General features: G+C 40.5%; 1 protein-coding gene across 1 annotated transcript in view; it reads left to right on the top strand.

The window, feature by feature from the left end:
• Positions 1-17,648, top strand: part of LOC139689440 (probable imidazolonepropionase) — a 36,158-nt gene extending 18,510 nt beyond the window's left edge. Inside the window, exons 2-8 of the mRNA XM_071586562.1 lie at positions 8,606-8,777; positions 8,905-9,040; positions 13,004-13,145; positions 14,566-14,791; positions 16,659-16,877; positions 17,056-17,216; positions 17,322-17,648. Coding sequence (XP_071442663.1) covers positions 8,606-8,777; positions 8,905-9,040; positions 13,004-13,145; positions 14,566-14,791; positions 16,659-16,877; positions 17,056-17,216; positions 17,322-17,433 — 1,168 coding nt within the window. The 3' untranslated portion in view covers positions 17,434-17,648. The remainder of the gene's footprint in view (positions 1-8,605; positions 8,778-8,904; positions 9,041-13,003; positions 13,146-14,565; positions 14,792-16,658; positions 16,878-17,055; positions 17,217-17,321) is intronic.
• Positions 17,649-17,862: the final 214 nt, after the last annotated feature.

Here is a 17,862-nt window from a genome sequence, read left to right as displayed (position 1 = left end):
CGGGCGAAAGAGCTGGAGAGGCGGGGTTGGGGCTGGAGCCGATGGTTGGGGTTGAGATAACTGGAAGTCTAAGGAGTTCGTGTTGAATACCAGGGGCCATACGTTCTGCATCTGCTCAACCACTTGGACCCCACAACCCCTGATGGATCGAAATTCCGAGCGACTCTGGCAGCTTGCGCTATTCTCTTGCCACGGGTAGGACTAAGCACAGACGGGTAGGCATAATTCGCTGGGAATATTTCATTGACAATATTTCTCTTACAAAAATATTGTTATAATAAATTATAAATGAGTAATGATTCTATTATAAATCTTAAATGCCGAGAATAATACTATAAAATATAGGCAGCCTATAATCATGTAAACAGACGGAATAGCGTAATTAGACAATGTAACCTCACGCTTGCTTAGTGGTATGATAGTGTCTTTCGATGCGTTATATGCTCCTCTGTGTTTCGAGCGGCCATCTCCTTTTACACGCAGAATGAAAGAATTGCACACAAGGTTAAAATGAGAATAACCACATGGGATCAAAATAGAGGATTTTCATTCAGAATTGCATTTCAACTTGTCACCGGGAATTACGTTTCATAGACACGGAAGAAAGGTAGCAGAAAGGCATTTTGGCCCACTTCCAGCTGAGAAGACAACGAGAACGAAGGAAGAAGAGAATTGATTTTGCGAATAAAGGCAATAACTTATTATATTATTATTAGTTAATCTACCGCTTAAGGTAGGTCTTTGGATGGGCACAGCTACTAAATAAATATTTTGTGATTCCTAACAAAATACTAAATCCAGTATCCTACTCTACATCAGGTCCCTCTTCATCTCTGAGTACTTTCTTCCTCCCTTCATCCCGTCCAACATCCCTATCCAGTTCCTTCCCTTTCCTCGTTTGCCTAACATTCTCCCCTCAATTACAGTCTTCAACATCCCGCTGCCGGTCAATACCCCCTTCGGCCACTTTTCCTGCCTCCATAGGATTGCTCCCAACAAACCCCTCTCTTCGCCCACCATACCAAGTACTTCCTCGTTTGTTTTCTTCTCTGTCCATTTCACCTTCTCCATTCTTCTCCACACCCACATTTCAAAAGTCTCCAGTCTAGGTCTATCCTCCTGCTTCAATGACCACGTTTTCCGCGCCGTACATAGCTACGCTCCATATCAGGTTTTTTACGAGTCTTTTCTTTATATCCTTACTCAACGTCCCTGTCATCAACTCCCTCCTCCTTGTGAAAGCCTCTTTACCTAGCGCATTTCTTCTCCTTAATTCCCTACTACTTTGACCGTGCTCGTTCAAAACACTACCGAGATACGTAAACTGTTCTACCTGCTCTAGTTTTTGCCCTCCTATTTTAATGTTTAGCTTAGCCTTTTCTTTCTCGAAAATCGTATAACCTTTGTTATATTAATATTGATTCTCATCCCATATCGGTGGCACTGAATTTCCAATGCACTAAAGCAATGCTTGCAACCCCGTGGCTGACTGACTAACTAAAGCTTGGTCATCAGCAAACCCAACTGATTTTACGAATTCCCCGCCCACTTTCATTCCTACCTCCAGCTCTTCCCATGCCTCTTTGATCATTTCCTCTGCATGCAGGTTGAACAGCAACGGTGATAACGGGCAACCCTGCCTTACACCTTTTTCTAACACTGCCCATCCGGATTCCCACTTGCACCTGAGCAGTCTGAGACATGTACAGGTTGCGGATTAGCCTCCTTTCCCTCCAATGTATTCCTATTTTCTGCGGAATACTGATTAGTTTTCCCAATTCACTCTATCAAACGCTTTTTCGAAATCTATGAAACAGGCAAATACCTTCTGGTTGTATTCTATATTCCTCTCGATTAATAATCTCATTACTGCAATGGAATAACGCGTAACTCTCACCTCCAAAAACCAAAACTGATCATTCCCTAAGTAATCATTTGCCCTACTCTCTATCCTTTTGTTTATGATCCTGAGAACAACTTTAGCTGCGTTGGATATCAAACTTATTGTCCTGTAGTCCTCACATGAAGTAGCCCTTACCTTTTTTGGAATAGGAACTAAAACTGATCTCAGAAAGTCTTCCGGCCAGAATTAACCACAGATATTACGAATAAGCCCATATACCCTCTTCCTCCCACATTTTCCTATACATTTGAGTAGTTCCGCAGGAATGTTATCCACTCCCACGGCCTTATTTAGTTTCATCTCCCGTATGCCCCTTCCATCTCATCGTCGAGTATGCCTGGCCCTAAGCTATCTTCCTCTACGTCATATTCTTTTTCTATGTCTAACTTTGTTGGTCTAAGTTCCTCACTATACAGTTCTTCTGTATATTCCTTCCATCTCTCTTGGACCTTTCCTGCGTCAATTATTATCTTAGCCTTTCCTCTTGTGTATTGTCTATTTCTCCTTTGGTGGGTGAAACAGCCCCCTGACGCCATCTCTTGGCTAAAGAATCGGGGCGCTTGGCGACATATAAGACCCACGGATCTCAGGGTAAATTACATATCCTCGATAGCTGCCTTGACAGCAGGACGTGCCTGTGTTCACCGAGTGTCTAAAATCGCCGGCGTCCGAGGCTTCGGCCGCCGGGGTTTGGAGAGCGGCACTGCCGGACTCTCTCGGAAATCGAGGTTCCGATCGTGTTTTGTTTCGAGCGGCGGTTGACCGCCTAGTTCATCAAGAAGCGTGCAGTTTGACTCTCGACTTCTTCCGCCGGGAAGGCCGTACTTTTGTTTTGTTTAGTGGATCAAGACTGACCTTGAATCCTGGTGTAGAGCTTAGGCTCCTTTTGTTTGCTACCGCCGGGTGCGTGTGGCGGGGAGGGAGCGTTCGTGAGTGTTTTATTTCCCTTTAAAGTGCTCGTTTTTTTTGTTGCGCTTTCCTTCGTCATGCTAGTGTGCTGAATTTGATTTCTTCAAATGGCTGTGCGCCGCTTAAACACGCTCGCCTTGCAAGTTGACGAGAAGGCGAAGCCCCCTACCCCGTTGGAGGTCCACCTCTTCACGTTAGAGTCGCTGGGCCTCACACCCGAAGAGATAGTGGCGATCCAATTTGGATACAATCGCCATTTGATATTCCTGAAGTTGGCAACCGAAGGTACAATGACAAGGATTTTAGACAATACTCCGCGGAAACTACCGTTTCCGTCTTTAAGTGACCAGAGGACGACAATAACAATTGACGAGACTTCCGGCAGCCCGTGTAATGTCAGGGTTCTTTGTCTCCCCGTGGAGACCCCATTGGAAGACATAACAGGCGAGCTCCAACGCTTTGGTAAAATCCATCGCTCGTGGGAGAACAGGTGGGAGGGAGACAAGATGGCGCGGGTGCTTACTGGCACCAGGGTTGTGCGGATGACGGTCGAGAGAAATATCCCCTCGTACCTCCACATCGGCGGCAACCGGGCCATCATCATCTATGAGGGTCAGCGCCGCACTTGCGCCCGCTGTAACCAAGAAGGCCACGAGCGCAAGACCTGCCCTCGGAACCAGGGAGGTAAGAGCTATGTGGAGGCAATGACGATGCCCTCCAACCCTAACGCCGCCGTGGAGATGGACGAGCCCGAAGTGGCTGTGGAGGAGAGAGCGCGGTCGCTTCTACTCATCGAGGGTGCGGCCCCGGCTGCTCCCGTCGGTCCCCCGCATCTCCCTTCAATTGGAGGGAAATGTCAGCGGGAGCGAAAATCGTCAACAGAGGAAAGGGAACCGAAAATGAAGAGGACAGACAAACCCAAGCTCCTGGTCTCGAATACCGATCTACAAATGGCTCACGTACCTACCACCTCGCCTAATATCACACGACCTCCAGCCCCCGTCTCCGTGAGCTCGTCAAATGAGGAGGGATGGTCTTTCGCCCCCCCTCCCCACGCTCACGCCATCGACGCCCTCGCTACGCAATCCTTGCATCACGGGTTTCAAACACCCCGAGAACCTCTGGTGACAGGTGAGGAGGATGCATCTGATTGCGATGTTTTCCCGTCCCCAACAGCTCATCCCTCGACCCCTTTATCATTGACTGTAAAGGAAGCGTCACCGACCCCGGAAGTCGACCCGCATACAAGTTTCCCAAAGTCAAAAATCCCACATACCCCATCTTCTTTCCCCATTAAGGACAGCCAAGGTGTCGACGATCTTCCCAGCGCTTCTCAAGATACGGACCACAAGCAACTATCGCCCCTGATTTTTCCCGACCACAACCCTTCCGCAGATGAGCCCCAGCCCGCCACTCCGACCCTCCCCGAGGGTACCTCCTGCCCCTTGGCGGCCCCCAGCGGTGCTCCTTCGAAGAAGGCCCCCTGTGGAACGCTGCCGAGTTACCCGGTCTTCGTGGAGACCACGGCTGGCTCTTCCTCTTCGGACGAGGCCGGTGGGGAGGGATGTAGCGAAATGCCGCGTCCTCGCTCGTCGACCCGTTGGACGAGGCGTCCCGGGAAACGGCGAAGCACTCGTCGCCCGGGGTCGAGTCGCGACCGGAGCGACGCTAGCCACGATCAGAACTCTGGGAAGTGATGTCCGGTAGCCACCCGGTGCCGGACACATTTCGTCCATCGTTGAAGAGTTTTTTTTTCTGAATGACTGATTGAATCGATAATTTCAACCCTGCCATTGATAATTTCTTACAATACATAATTTTCCTTTGCTAGCTAAAATCTCCCTCCTAATATCTGTGGACCTTGTCTTCCTTTCTTTTTTCTTTCTGAATGTTAATGGTCAAATGTACGAGTATGCGTCTGTATGCATATGCTTATGTATGTGCGTGTGGATGTGCATGTGTGCGTATGTATGTACAAGTGGATATGTATGTGGTATACTATATGTATCATGTATGTATCCATGTATACACTTATACTAAAGAAAAACATGATATACCCATAATCTGTGACCTGATATTATGCATAATGCTAACAAACTCTGTAATATTCTGAGCCGAATAAAATAATTTATATCATAGCTCAAGTGGTTAAGAGCATCCGCCCGGCAAGTGGAAAGATCCGGTGTTCGAGTCCCGGTTGAGGAAATATTTTTACTCTTGTGATCCGTTCGATTCCGCCTTCCCCACCTCTATTGTGTTCGTCCTTTATACGTGTTCCTATCCCTTTTCCTTATATATGTTTCTGTATATATGAGTATTTATTCGCCGTTTGGCGGGATTTCGTGTTTGAATGTGTATTTGGCCAATGTGGCTCATCTCTTTCTTCTGGCTATGCGTGCCACGAAACGCACTGTTCTTTTCCTGTATGATGTTGTATGAATTCTAACCACTCTCCTTTCCTCTTGTGTATTGTCTATTTCTCCTTTGGTGGGTGAAACAGCCCCCTGACGCCATCTCTTGGCTAAAGAATCGGGGCGCTTGGCGACATATAAGACCCACGGATCTCAGGGTAAATTACATATCCTCGATAGCTCAAGTGGTTAAGAGCATCCGCCCGGCAAGTGGAAAGATCCGGTGTTCGAGTCCCGGTTGAGGAAATATTTTTACTCTTGTGATCCGTTCGATTCCGCCTTCCCCACCTCTATTGTGTTCGTCCTTTATACGTGTTCCTATCCCTTTTCCTTATATATGTTTCTGTATATATGAGTATTTATTCGCCGTTTGGCGGGATTTCGTGTTTGAATATATATATATATATATATATATATATATATATATATATATATATATATATATATATATATATATATATATAAGTATATGTGTATATATATGTGTGTGTGTAAATACAGAACAGTATCTATACACATTCAAGATAACGATAAATCCCTGGGCGGGCGGTAGCTATACAAATTCATGATAACTACAAAGTTCTGGGTGCACGTACATGTGGTGGACATTATTGATAGTATAATACGGCAATTCCCATTCCAAAAAGGGCATAGGCTGCAATATGCGAGGACTACAATGAGTTTAAATTTGTGCGCAGTTTAAGTGGTTCTCAGTAACATCAGAGTAGAGCTCACCTAGTAATAAGCAAATGGCATGGGATATTCGCACATCAAAGCCTGGGGGCCAGTTCCTTTCCTGGTGCTGCCGATGGTTTTCTATGAAATCTAATACTGAAAAAAATCATACAGCTTGGGTGAAGCTAAGGGTGCTCCTGGGAATCAAACATGGGCCCTCCGTATGTAGGCCAATGCTCTACCACTCCTACTCTCTAGAAAATCAACTTCTTGAAAAATATTTAACAAATGAAGTGATTAGCTGATACGGCAGGCTGCCACAAAATACTACCTTGATCAAAAATTTCCCGGAATTTATTCAGAAAATTAAAAATACAAGTTTATTCATCTAAATCTATATTGTCCCCTTCAAAGTAATCCCCATCGACTGCAACACACTTATGCCAGCGCTTGATCCAATCCTCGAAACATTTTTTATATTCGGTTTTCGGTATGTCCATCAGTGCTTCCTGCGATTTTTCCATTACTTCCTCTCGGCTGCTAAAACGCGTTCCCCGTAATGGTTTTTTAACTCGATTGAACAGAAAGAAGTCACAGGGAGCCAAATCAGGTGAATTCGGTGGCTGTTGGATGGTATTTGTTGCATTTTTCGTCAAAAAATTACGAATAATGATAGCACTGTGCGACGGTGCGTTATCATGGTGCAAAATCCACGAGTTTTCTGCCCACATTTCTGGTCTCTTTCGGCGAATTGCTTCACGCAAACGTCTCATAACGCCCAAATAATACTCTTTGTTTACTGTCTGGCCTTCTGGAAAAAATTCATGATGCACTACACCGTTGTAATCCATGAAAACCGTCAGCATTGCCTTCTTTTTTGACTGAAAACGACGTGGTTTTTTTGGTCTCGGCTCATTTGGTGAACGCCATTCACTTGCCTGATGTCTGGATTGCGTGTCGTACTCATAAACCCACGTCTCGTCTCCAGTAATGATCCTTTTGATGAATGTGGGATCGGATTCAGCCTCGCAAATCATGTCTTTTGCGACGTCAACACGGTCTCTTTTTTGCATGAAATTGAGGTCTTTTGGCACCAACTTTGCTGCTACACGACGGAAACCCAAATCATTAACCGCAATGTCTTGGGCGGATCCATAGGCAATGTTCAAGTCCTCCGCTATTTCTCTGATGGTTAATTTGCGGTTATTGACCAACATTTCTTTTACTTTATCAATTTTTTCACCGACTTTCGATGTCGATGGTCTGCCACTGCGTTCATCATCTTCGATTGACTCACGACCACTTCTGAACCGCTCGTGCCACTGGTAAACGACCGTTTTTTTTAGAGAATCGTTGCCGAAACACTTTTCCAACATTTCCAACGTCCGTGCGCCACTAAATCCGTTTTTTACGCAAAATTTAACACAAGTTCGTTGTTGCAAATTTAAATCCATTTCTGCAATTGTAAAAAAATCGCCAACACACACAGAGATAGATGTACTCTTGGCTACGTAACTTTTGCAAATGTCAAGTTATGACACTAAGATTTAAAGGGAATATCAACAACAGATGTACCAATTTAACAAAAAAAACAGAACTCAAATCGGAACGATGGGAGCGCCACACGGTGGTTATTCCGGGAACTTTTTGATCAAGGTAGTATGAGGTTTATAGTTTGCTGAGACCTTGATCTTTTAATGTAAATCGAACTAGATGCAGCACGAAGCAGTGACCATGTCGTTTATGAATTGAAACAAATTTAACTGGATCAAATTAGCTACTACATTTTAATTTGTTAATGTATATTCTTCATTATTCAAATTTTTTTTAAGTGTAACAGTGACCATTAACAGTATGTAAGCATTTATTATTAAATTGATAACCCTTAATTCACAGAAACAGATAAAGTGGGTGGAGGAGTTATTTGGAGGTAATGCAATTTTGATGGCCATAGTAAAAGTGGCAATATTATCTCAGCAGGGAACGGCTAGAGAACAGGCTTTGAGACACTAAGTATTGGTGGCAGTATGGAGAACTGAATATTAAACAACAAGAGTTAGGGCTAGTGGAAGTCGAATATGATATGCGAATAAGAGATTATAGACTAAACAATTTTTTTTTATGTGAATTAAAATTTGAATGAACTTAATACCTGGCAAATGGAGTTGCATTATTAAGAAAATGTTTTAGCAATTTGTTGAGAATATGTAAATCAACCATCAATTGCATTAATGAATGCAAACTGGGAGGGATCAAATTAAAAGTGGTTCAATTGGAGGTATCATGGGGCAGCTGAAGCTATTATCATGCAAATAGATAAAATAACAAATGTAGACACCTAAAAAAATTACAAAAAATACTCATCTATCTTGTAGAATTTGTGATCCCAACTTAAATTACCTGGATTAATAATTCTGTTCCTAATAATGCTATCAGGAGTTATGACCTCAGGGTAATGTGCATCATTATAATTATGATGTACATCAACCTCATCTTCAACTGTTTCTATCCTAAACAAGAAGTCCTTAATGTAATTTTTGCACACTCTGCCAATTACATAATTAATGGGTGGTTTGCTAATATCATTTTTGGCACCTATTAGCTATAGTTGACCGATAAATATGAACAAAAATGTTTTGGCCAAGGATTGAGTGGCAAAATTTCATAAATTTGGACAAACAGAAAATGATTTCTATTCTTTTTACAGGGATGGGAAGATAGCCAAGGTTGGGAAAAGTTCGGAGGTTCAGAGTGCCTATAGCCATGTGAAATTCGATGAAGTCCTCGATGCCTCAAACATGTGTATTCTTCCTGGCTTTGTTGATGGACATACACATCCTATTTGGAGTGGGGACAGAGTTGGAGAGTTTGAAATGAAGGTTTGTCAGGTTTATTCCCTCTCAAGCAGTCTCATTCTCTATCTATTGAAAATCTACATGAGCAGTCATATCTTATTACAGAAGTGCACATTTGATTCTCTCTAACCATTGGATCTCTTAATTTCAGCTAGCTGGTGCAACATATTTGGAGATACATGAAAAAGGAGGTGGAATTTTTTTCACAGTTGACAGTACAAAGGAAAGATCAGATGTTGAACTTTATACAAGTCTTAAACACCGCCTGGACATGATGGCTCAGTCTGGTAATCACTAATTCAGGCTAATCCATTAATACAAGCTGGTATAATACTCATTCATATTCAAATGGCAGATAACAGGAATGCTAAGAACAGTTGGGATTAATGTCCGCATTTTATTGATGAGTTGAACAATAATAAAATAGAATTTCTTGTCATCAATAGTTAGTAGCTTTCATTTCCACTCGTGAAGATTCCAAAATGTTTGTTGAAGAGATATCTGAATACAAAACTGTGAATACCACATGCTGTCAAAAATAATGGACATGGAGAACTATTTTAACTTCATTTATACAGGATTTTACACATATTTACTGTCAAATCAGATTGAAATCTCTAATATGTATATATCTGGATTGCAAACAAGAAATTCCAACTAAATATAATCAAAAAAATCTAAATTCACATTGCTCATATTCTAAGTATCATTTCCACACCTAATTTTCACTCTATTTCAATTGTTAGGTAATTCAAAATATCTCAATTTTTCGTATCTCAATAATAAAATTATTCTAGTTCTATATTTTTAAGCCACACTAATTGAAATCCTACAGAAAAGAACATATGCTTGCATCCTGTGCCTAACTGGGATGAATCACATGAGTACAGCTTGTAGGGAAGCATAAAATTTTAATTTGTGTGTTTTGTCTGTACAAGCCTATACTCACTTGCGGTACCTGCTTACATTTTACATCAGGAGGAAACAAAGAGGAGCCTGTATCCTCAGGTGGATGAATACAAGCTGGCACAATACGTTGCGCGCTCTCTCCAACCCTTCGCCGGGAGAACCGACTCGTCCGTAAAAAACTCCACAGAATTCATTCGCTCCATCAAGAAAATCAAAATTAAGGAACGGGACCTGCTAGTGAGCTTTGACGTAGTCTCTCTCTTCACGAATACTCCCATTGATGACTCAATGCTACTAATCAAAGAGCTCACCTCGGAAGGATTACCAAAGGATTTACCGGACCTCGCAGAATTCTGCCTCAAGAATTCATACTTCCTTTGGAATGATAAGTACTTTCAGCAGAAGGAAGGTGCGGCCATGGGATCACCACTCTCTCCTGTGGTAGCTGACATTTTCATGGAGAATTTTGAGAAGAAGGCAATAGAAACCTATCCGAAAAAACCATCTCTTTGGATCCGCTATGTCGATGATACCTTTGTCATCTGGCCACACGGGAAAGAAGAATTAGAGCTGTTCCTGAAACACCTCAATCAGCAACATCCTGCCATACAATTTACCATGGAAACAGAGCAGAATGGTGTTCTCCCTTTCTTAGATGTGTTAGTGACCAAAAAACCGGATGGCAGCCTTGGCCATGCGGTATACCGAAAGAAAACCCACACCGACCGGTACTTGGATGCGCGATCACACCACCATCCCGCCCATAAGAGCTCGCTAGTAAATACACTAGTGCATCGCGCCTACGCCATCTCCGACGCCGAATCACTCCCATCAGAAAAGACATACCTCGTTTCCGCGCTGGGGAAAAATGGATACCCAGAACACATGGTCCGAAAAAGGACCGTCATAAAGGAAATGGAGTTGACGAAAGAGGGGATTCGGGCAAAAGAACAGAACGAGGAGAAACCTGGAAAAGAAAAACCAGCGGCATATGCTACCATTCCCTATGTCGCCGGAACGGCTGAGAGGATAAGCAAGCTACTACGGAAGCACAACATAACCACTAGGTTCTCCACAGCCAGAAAAATCAGCGACATAATATCAAAGCCAAAGGACAAAATCCCCGATCTCATGCACGAAGGTGTATATGAGATAAAGTGCACGTGTGGGAAGTCATATATCGGTCAAACAGGGAGGTCCATCAGATGCAGGACCAAGGAGCACCAAAGAGCCACTGATAAGAAACAATTCCGACTTTCGGCAATCGCCGAACATGCGTGGTCGGAACCGGGACACTCTATAAAGTTCGACCAGACTAGAGTGCTGGCAAGAGAAAGGCGATATTTTCCGCGACTCATCAGAGAAGCGGTGGAAATAATAAAAAATCCATATAATTTCAACCGTGAGGACGGCTACACCCTGACCTCCACTTGGAAAAGGGTGATTCCCACTCGCCGTCAAGAAAGAGCCAATCAGAGAGCTCCTGGCCAGCCAGCGTCTCCTATATATAGCGGCCAAAACGCAACGCACATCACTTCGACCTGAAGACGCCTCCAGGACTGGGGGCGAAACAGTTGTCATCCGACTAACCTACGCGACGGTAATTCCCGGAAACCAGCATGGATTCATCAGATAGACGGCGCGGAAGCCTAAGGATTAATTTCGAAGGCTTCCAAGGTCCATCAAAATAATTTTAAGTTTTCAAAATAAAAGGAAGTAATTGAAGATAAAGTGGTGGAGTAGACCAAAGCAGCCATCAGGCAGAGAATTAACAGAGGGAAGAGAAGAGTTTCATGAAATCGATACAAAAAATCAAATGAACAAAGTTATCCTCCATAGGCATGTGAAGGGCAAGGAAAAGCTCATCCATTTGCAACAATCGGTCTATCACAACATCATGTCATTCACTTAGACTTGCTGATAACATGGAATTAAATATCTGAACAATGGGTACTTTACTCACCACTGAAGAAAACCACTGATTATTTCTTCTGTTGGTCATTGGTATTTCTTCTGGTTAACCTCCATGGTGGTAAAATCTGGAAAAGTTCAAGAAATTGGCAGTACAAAAAAATTATCCTGGCAACTAAAATGTGTCTCTCACCTGGAAAAATAGAGCCAATAATGAATAAAGTATGTATTAGGAACCATTACCAAAATAGTAGCAAAATTAAAATCTGGAAATAAATGCAATAATGATTGGTTAGACAGACTCAACTATTTGCACACATCTCTTGAGACTTAATATTGACACCCCTTGATGATGCGAATAAAATAGCAATTTATCAAATTCTAGAAATTATTTAAGAAAAGGAATTCATGTTTTCGTGAGCAATATTTCTCCAGCAAAGGTTTACTCATGAATTGCATTAAAAATACATTATAAACGGTACATTGAGATTTAATAGGAAAATGAATCGTTGATACTTGGATACTGGGGAGGTTTTTATGGTTATTTGTTTTGACACTCACTCAGTAATCAAAAGCAATACAGTCTAATGTGAAGGCCAAGAAATCTCAAAAGGGAGTAACAAAATATCAAGCACTACAATTGGTGAATTTGCGGAATTGTTCCAAATGCTTGCATAATTTAAAAATCAAACAATAATGAATAAAAAGCAAGAATAAATTTAATGTCAGGAGTAATAGATAGTATTGATGGTGAATTTTTACTCATAAAGTACAATCCTGGTTCTTCAAACTTGCAAAGAGTGTATCCATAACAATGTACAGGATAAAGAAACTACCTGGTTGGACGGAAATTATTTTTGTTTTATGAAGCAGGAAATACAGTGGTCCTTTCCATTGATCTAGAAATGTTTGTGACAAATGTGAAAAAGGCCTGTATGGAATTTGCATGTCTCACCACATATGTAAGTGAGTAGTCATTTCTTCTGCAAGAAAATGGCAAGTAAAAATATTTACTGCAATATGACGAAATTTCTGTGGATTTCAAAGTGCATATAATAACAGCTTCGATTCTTTATATTTGTCATGGTATACTGTGTCATAACATTGCCACATCTATTGTTCTCTTCCCTGGGTTGAATTTCAACCATTATATGGCCAATCATTTTGGTGAATCATCCTCGACTTTAATTTGATTCGCATTGTTAAAATTTCTTAAGAATTTAGTAATATTTGTGTAATTTTCTGGGTTTAACCACCTGGCAATGTTAGCGTTAAAATCCCCAATAACTGTCAATTTGATGATCAATGAAAATCTCTGGCAAAGTAAGGGTAATGTAATGAGTTGGCCTAGTGTGAAAATTAGTGGGTGATTTAATGCACATATCTTTACTAGTATTTCAAATAGTTCATAAAAATTTATTTCTTAATAGGGACAACTTTGGTTGAATGTAAATCTGGTTATGGTCTAGAAAAAAATGAAGAAATGAGACTTCTGAAAATTATTGAGGGGGTCAAAAAAGAGTGCCCAATTGAGATATCCTCAACCTACTGCGGAGCTCATGCTGTCCCCAGGTAGTATGCCAACCCATACATTCACTTCTCATCACATTTAATAAACAACTTTATCTTGTTCAGCATATGCACTCTAAAAGTATTATATGTATAATGGAGTTATGAACTTTCTCTCATAATCATAAGATGAGACTTACCTGCCTATATATGCAAGCCTTCTAATGCAGAATGTTTCTAATCACATGCATCCTTTCTGCATAGACTTGCTTGAGCCATTTTTATCACCACACTGATGTTAGTTGTAAGGTATCACTAAAATTTTGATGGCTTCTTAGTTTTCAAACTTTCCTTTGTTCTGAGTTGTCTCTGATTAACACAGTTACTCCACTCATCATACTGTTATCTTCTTTGAACCTGAATATGCAGGATGGCTGGAGAAATTTTAATCAACCAGAGGGAACACAATGTGGAAGAAAACATAAGAGATAAGAAGTTTCATACAATGCACTATAATGAAAAACAGGAGAAAATATAGCTTGTAGCTTATCATAAATATATATTTCATTATTCCCGTTCTTTTGGCTCTAGATTTTGTGGCACAAGAAATTACTCGAGATTTCCCTAACTGATAACTGTCGAGTAGTACTTGGTATGTGAGATGCTATTCAAACAGTCGCTCCCTCTCAAACAATCATTTCACACACATTTCTCTTGAATCTATTTTAGTCACCAAGTTAGTTCTTCATTTACACCATCATTTGATGTTGTCTTGCTCAAAACTCACTCGGCACCCAAAAGAAAATTTTCCCAATTGACTATTTCAACAATTGACTATCCATGTCTGCCATTCTTCCACAATTACCTGTCTATAACATAAGTACACATCTTTTCCTGTCCTTATTTTTGTTATTATTCTCTCACATTGCATTTGCTCCAAAAATAAGAGTGCTATATATGAAGCATTGGATTGAAGGGATGTGATGGTCTAGGGGTGAAGACTATTGGACTGCTGTTCAGAAGGTCTGGGTTCATTCAATGGGCATGTCTCTGAGTTCCCTTAGCTTCATCCAAGCTGTATGAATTTTCAAGTACCAGTTCTTCCTAGGGAACCACACTTCATGCTCCCCCTCACCCCAGTGTGCGAATTTTACTCGCGGCTGGGCTTGGCATTAGATAAGCTCTAACCTCACTTATCAAACCTTATTATCAACACTTATAACCTTAGGGTTGATAGTTGTGATTTTATTGAATTCAGAGTTTCTGGAACTTAGGAGCAAAGATTAATATTGCCTCCCTGGAGTAATTCTATAAATCCCGGGCCAGAGTACATCCTCCCCTCCTCCCTTAACCCAAGGCCTTCCATGTGCCTCATGTTGTACTGCATCTGCTTCACTGTCATCAATGTACAAACATTTCACTTTTTTAAAATATATCACAAGTCTAATCTCAGAGCTCAGTGTTTCGATTTTCATATTTACAGAAATAAATCAACTGAAGAAGCCACCACAAGCATAATTGATGATCAGATTCCGGAACTAAAGAATTTAATAGACAGTGGTGCCTTATCAGTGGAAAATATAGATGTTTTCTGTGAAGAAAAAGTATTTGATCCAGATCAAAGCAAGAGGATTTTACAAGCAGGGAAGGATATTGGCCTGCGAATCAATTTTCATGGCGATGAGCTGCACCCAACAAAAAGTGCTGAGGTAAGACACTAATGGGTAATCATTGCCAAATAATCGGACATACAAGTAATTAATTCAGGACCTGTGAATTGAAGAATTTGGATGTTGTATGTAAAAATTAAAACTCACTGATAAATTGGAAGGCATTTTTTCAGATATTGAAGAAAACTTAACAAAGACTTTCTTGAATTTAGACAGAAAATCAGGTATTTTCATATATATTCTTTTTCATATTAACTAATGAATCCTTATTTAGGATCATGATTATTGATAACTCTGATTGCTGAACCTTTGGAATTCAAATGTGCCTTGAATGGGTTTTTAGGATTGCAAAGTCTGAGGAATTTAACAGCATAAAGCACACTGCAATCTTTGTCATGTATAGAGTTCACTCTCGGTGGAGATTTTACTGTGGCTATTTTTGCCTGCGTTAAGGTGAGGAGTAAAACACTGTGGCTCTTATGATGCTGTACAGCAGTGAACCCTAGGTCGCATTAAAATTTATTTTGTACATGTAATTACAAAGTTTTGCTATGATGTTATTCACTAAGATATGATGATGGGTACAGTAAGGAGAATAAGTCCTGGCAACTACAAGGCTTTGCCCGCTAGGTCATGTATAGAACCCAACGACAGGAAAGGCAAGGCTTCCATGGTCATCACCACATGGAATCCTGGCCAAGCAAAATTGAATACAACAGCAAATAAGACCCAGACAAGGACCAAAACAAAATACGGACAGTGACTGTAAGGGTCATCAAAGACAGAGAAGCTAGAAAATATAAAGCATGAGATGGAGATAGAATATATAAATGTGTTATGGCTGTGCAAGTGAGATGGAAGGATAATGGGGATTGCTGGAGTGATAGTCATACATTAATATATTGTGGAGGGGGAGAAAGTAAGCAAGAGGTAGAAATAGTATTGAACAAAAAGTTAGGAAGAAGTAGGGTAAAGATAGAGCAGAGAAGTCAAGTGAATATTTTTTTATTTCATGACTTTACTTAGGCGGGATATTACATTAAAGACAATTACTTGCATCATTAGTAGATATAAAAGTAAAACGAATTAAATGGGCCATTGTAACAGGTCCTCATGCTGACAAGCAATCATAAGGAGGAAGAAATTGACAGGGGATGCAATCAATTAGTGGAAATAATTGAGGGTTTTCCTGAGAGGAAATATTTTATAATGATGGGAGATTATTTGGCCAGTCAAACAAGGGATTACAATCAATGCTAAGTGCATTGGAAAATCAAGGTTATAGGTATGGGATGAAAATGAATCCAAACAAAACAAAGGTTATTTCTCTGAAAAGGGAGAAGGCTAAGTTATATATTAAAATTGGGAGAAATCCCGCCCAGAAATATAAATGAACTTCTCAGAGAAAAATGACAAATTTGGAAATATTTAGATTTGAGTAATGATTTAAAAATTAAATTTACATAGATGACTACCAACATGTCATCCATATGTTGCAAAACTGTTACTGGACACTTCACTACAATTCCTTCTCAATGTCAACTTACTTACAATTTAGTCAACATTGTTGTGAGGTTCCACGATAGTATTCATTTTCCTCCATATTCATATTTAAATGTTTTTGCTACATCCAAATCCCTCTCTCATTTCAATTTAAAATGCTGCATACACCTCAAATACCACATGTATGTATTGCAATAATTGTTTACTTTGCATGACAATGACTATTATATTTTGTACCTCATTTCTCTCATGATAATGAATGTATTACGTAGCTGCATGTTTTTCCATGTAATCAAAGACATAAATGTATTTGTTCTCAATACAGTTAGCTGGTACCTTTTTAAAAATTTAAATGTATACTTAATTCTCAGTATTCGTAAAAAGGTGAAATATTAATTTACAGATGGGAGCTAGCATTGGAGCGACTGCAATAAGTCACCTGGAAGAAATAAGCCATGATGGGATAGCAGCAATGGCAAAAACTAAGAGTGTGGCTGTGATTTTGCCCACAACTGCTTATGTGATGAAATTGAAGCCACCACCTGTGCAGCAACTCATTAGGGCAGGAGTGCCAGTGGCTCTTGGGACTGATTTCAACCCAAATGCATACTGCTTGTCCATGGTAATAGTGTTTGAAAATAAACACATTTATCCATAAACTTTATGGACTGTGTTGCATTAAAATATATGGGTCAGCACTTATCAAATTTTTCCATTCAAATTATAGAGATACCATTCTCTGTTGTACTTAACTACATATATATTTTCCACACACCTGAAGCTTTACCTTCATATTACAGCCAATAGTGATGAATCTTGCTTGTGTGACATTGGGAATGAGCATGCCAGAGGCTTTCAATGCTGCCACAATAAATTCAGCAGCATCCCTTGGAAGATCTGCAACTCATGGCTCAATAGAAGAGGGAAAATATGGTGATCTTATCATTTTAAATGCTCCTAGGTAAGCACCAATATGGATGCTCAAGAAATTAACGATAAAACAATATGGAAAACTGTCACTTTTAGAATATATTTCATAAAATGTTACTATTTCTTTTATCTTTAGGTGGGAGCATATTATTTACCAGCTGGGGAATCACCATAACCTAATCTATGCTGTTATTAAGAAAGGTCGTGTAATTCACCAGAAGCAATGTGTCTCCAGCATTCAATATTAACCGAATGGCTAACCCCAACCGCAGTGGCGGCGGGGTAACGTCCTCGTCTGCCATTCCAAGGGTCGTGGGTTCGATTCCCGCCTGGATGAGTTTCCCTCCATCTGGGGTTTTCGGACTAATACTGAATAAATAAATAAATAAACCTCAACACACTGAATGATGCTACCATAGGATAATGACTATCTATCTTTGCAGTGCAATGTTAGAACTATAAAACGGGATCAATATGTAGAAAGTTTGCCAAAATGTGCATTTAGTGGAATCATGCACCTAGAGATACAGAAATATATATATATATATATTTGGCCAATTTTGTTTTTCTTCTACTTCCTACCTATGCACAGCACTAAGTACATGCAGTCACATTTCTAATGATTCCTTATATTATGCACCAAGAATTTTTCCAATTAATGAAACAGTCGAAGCCCA

This window comes from Hetaerina americana, unplaced genomic scaffold, assembly GCF_022747635.1.
Source record: "Hetaerina americana unplaced genomic scaffold, ioHetAmer1.1.p SCAF_23, whole genome shotgun sequence".
NCBI lineage: Eukaryota > Metazoa > Arthropoda > Insecta > Odonata > Calopterygidae > Hetaerina > Hetaerina americana.
Note: the sequence above shows the minus strand (reverse complement) of the source record. Positions and strands in the feature narration are given on the sequence as shown.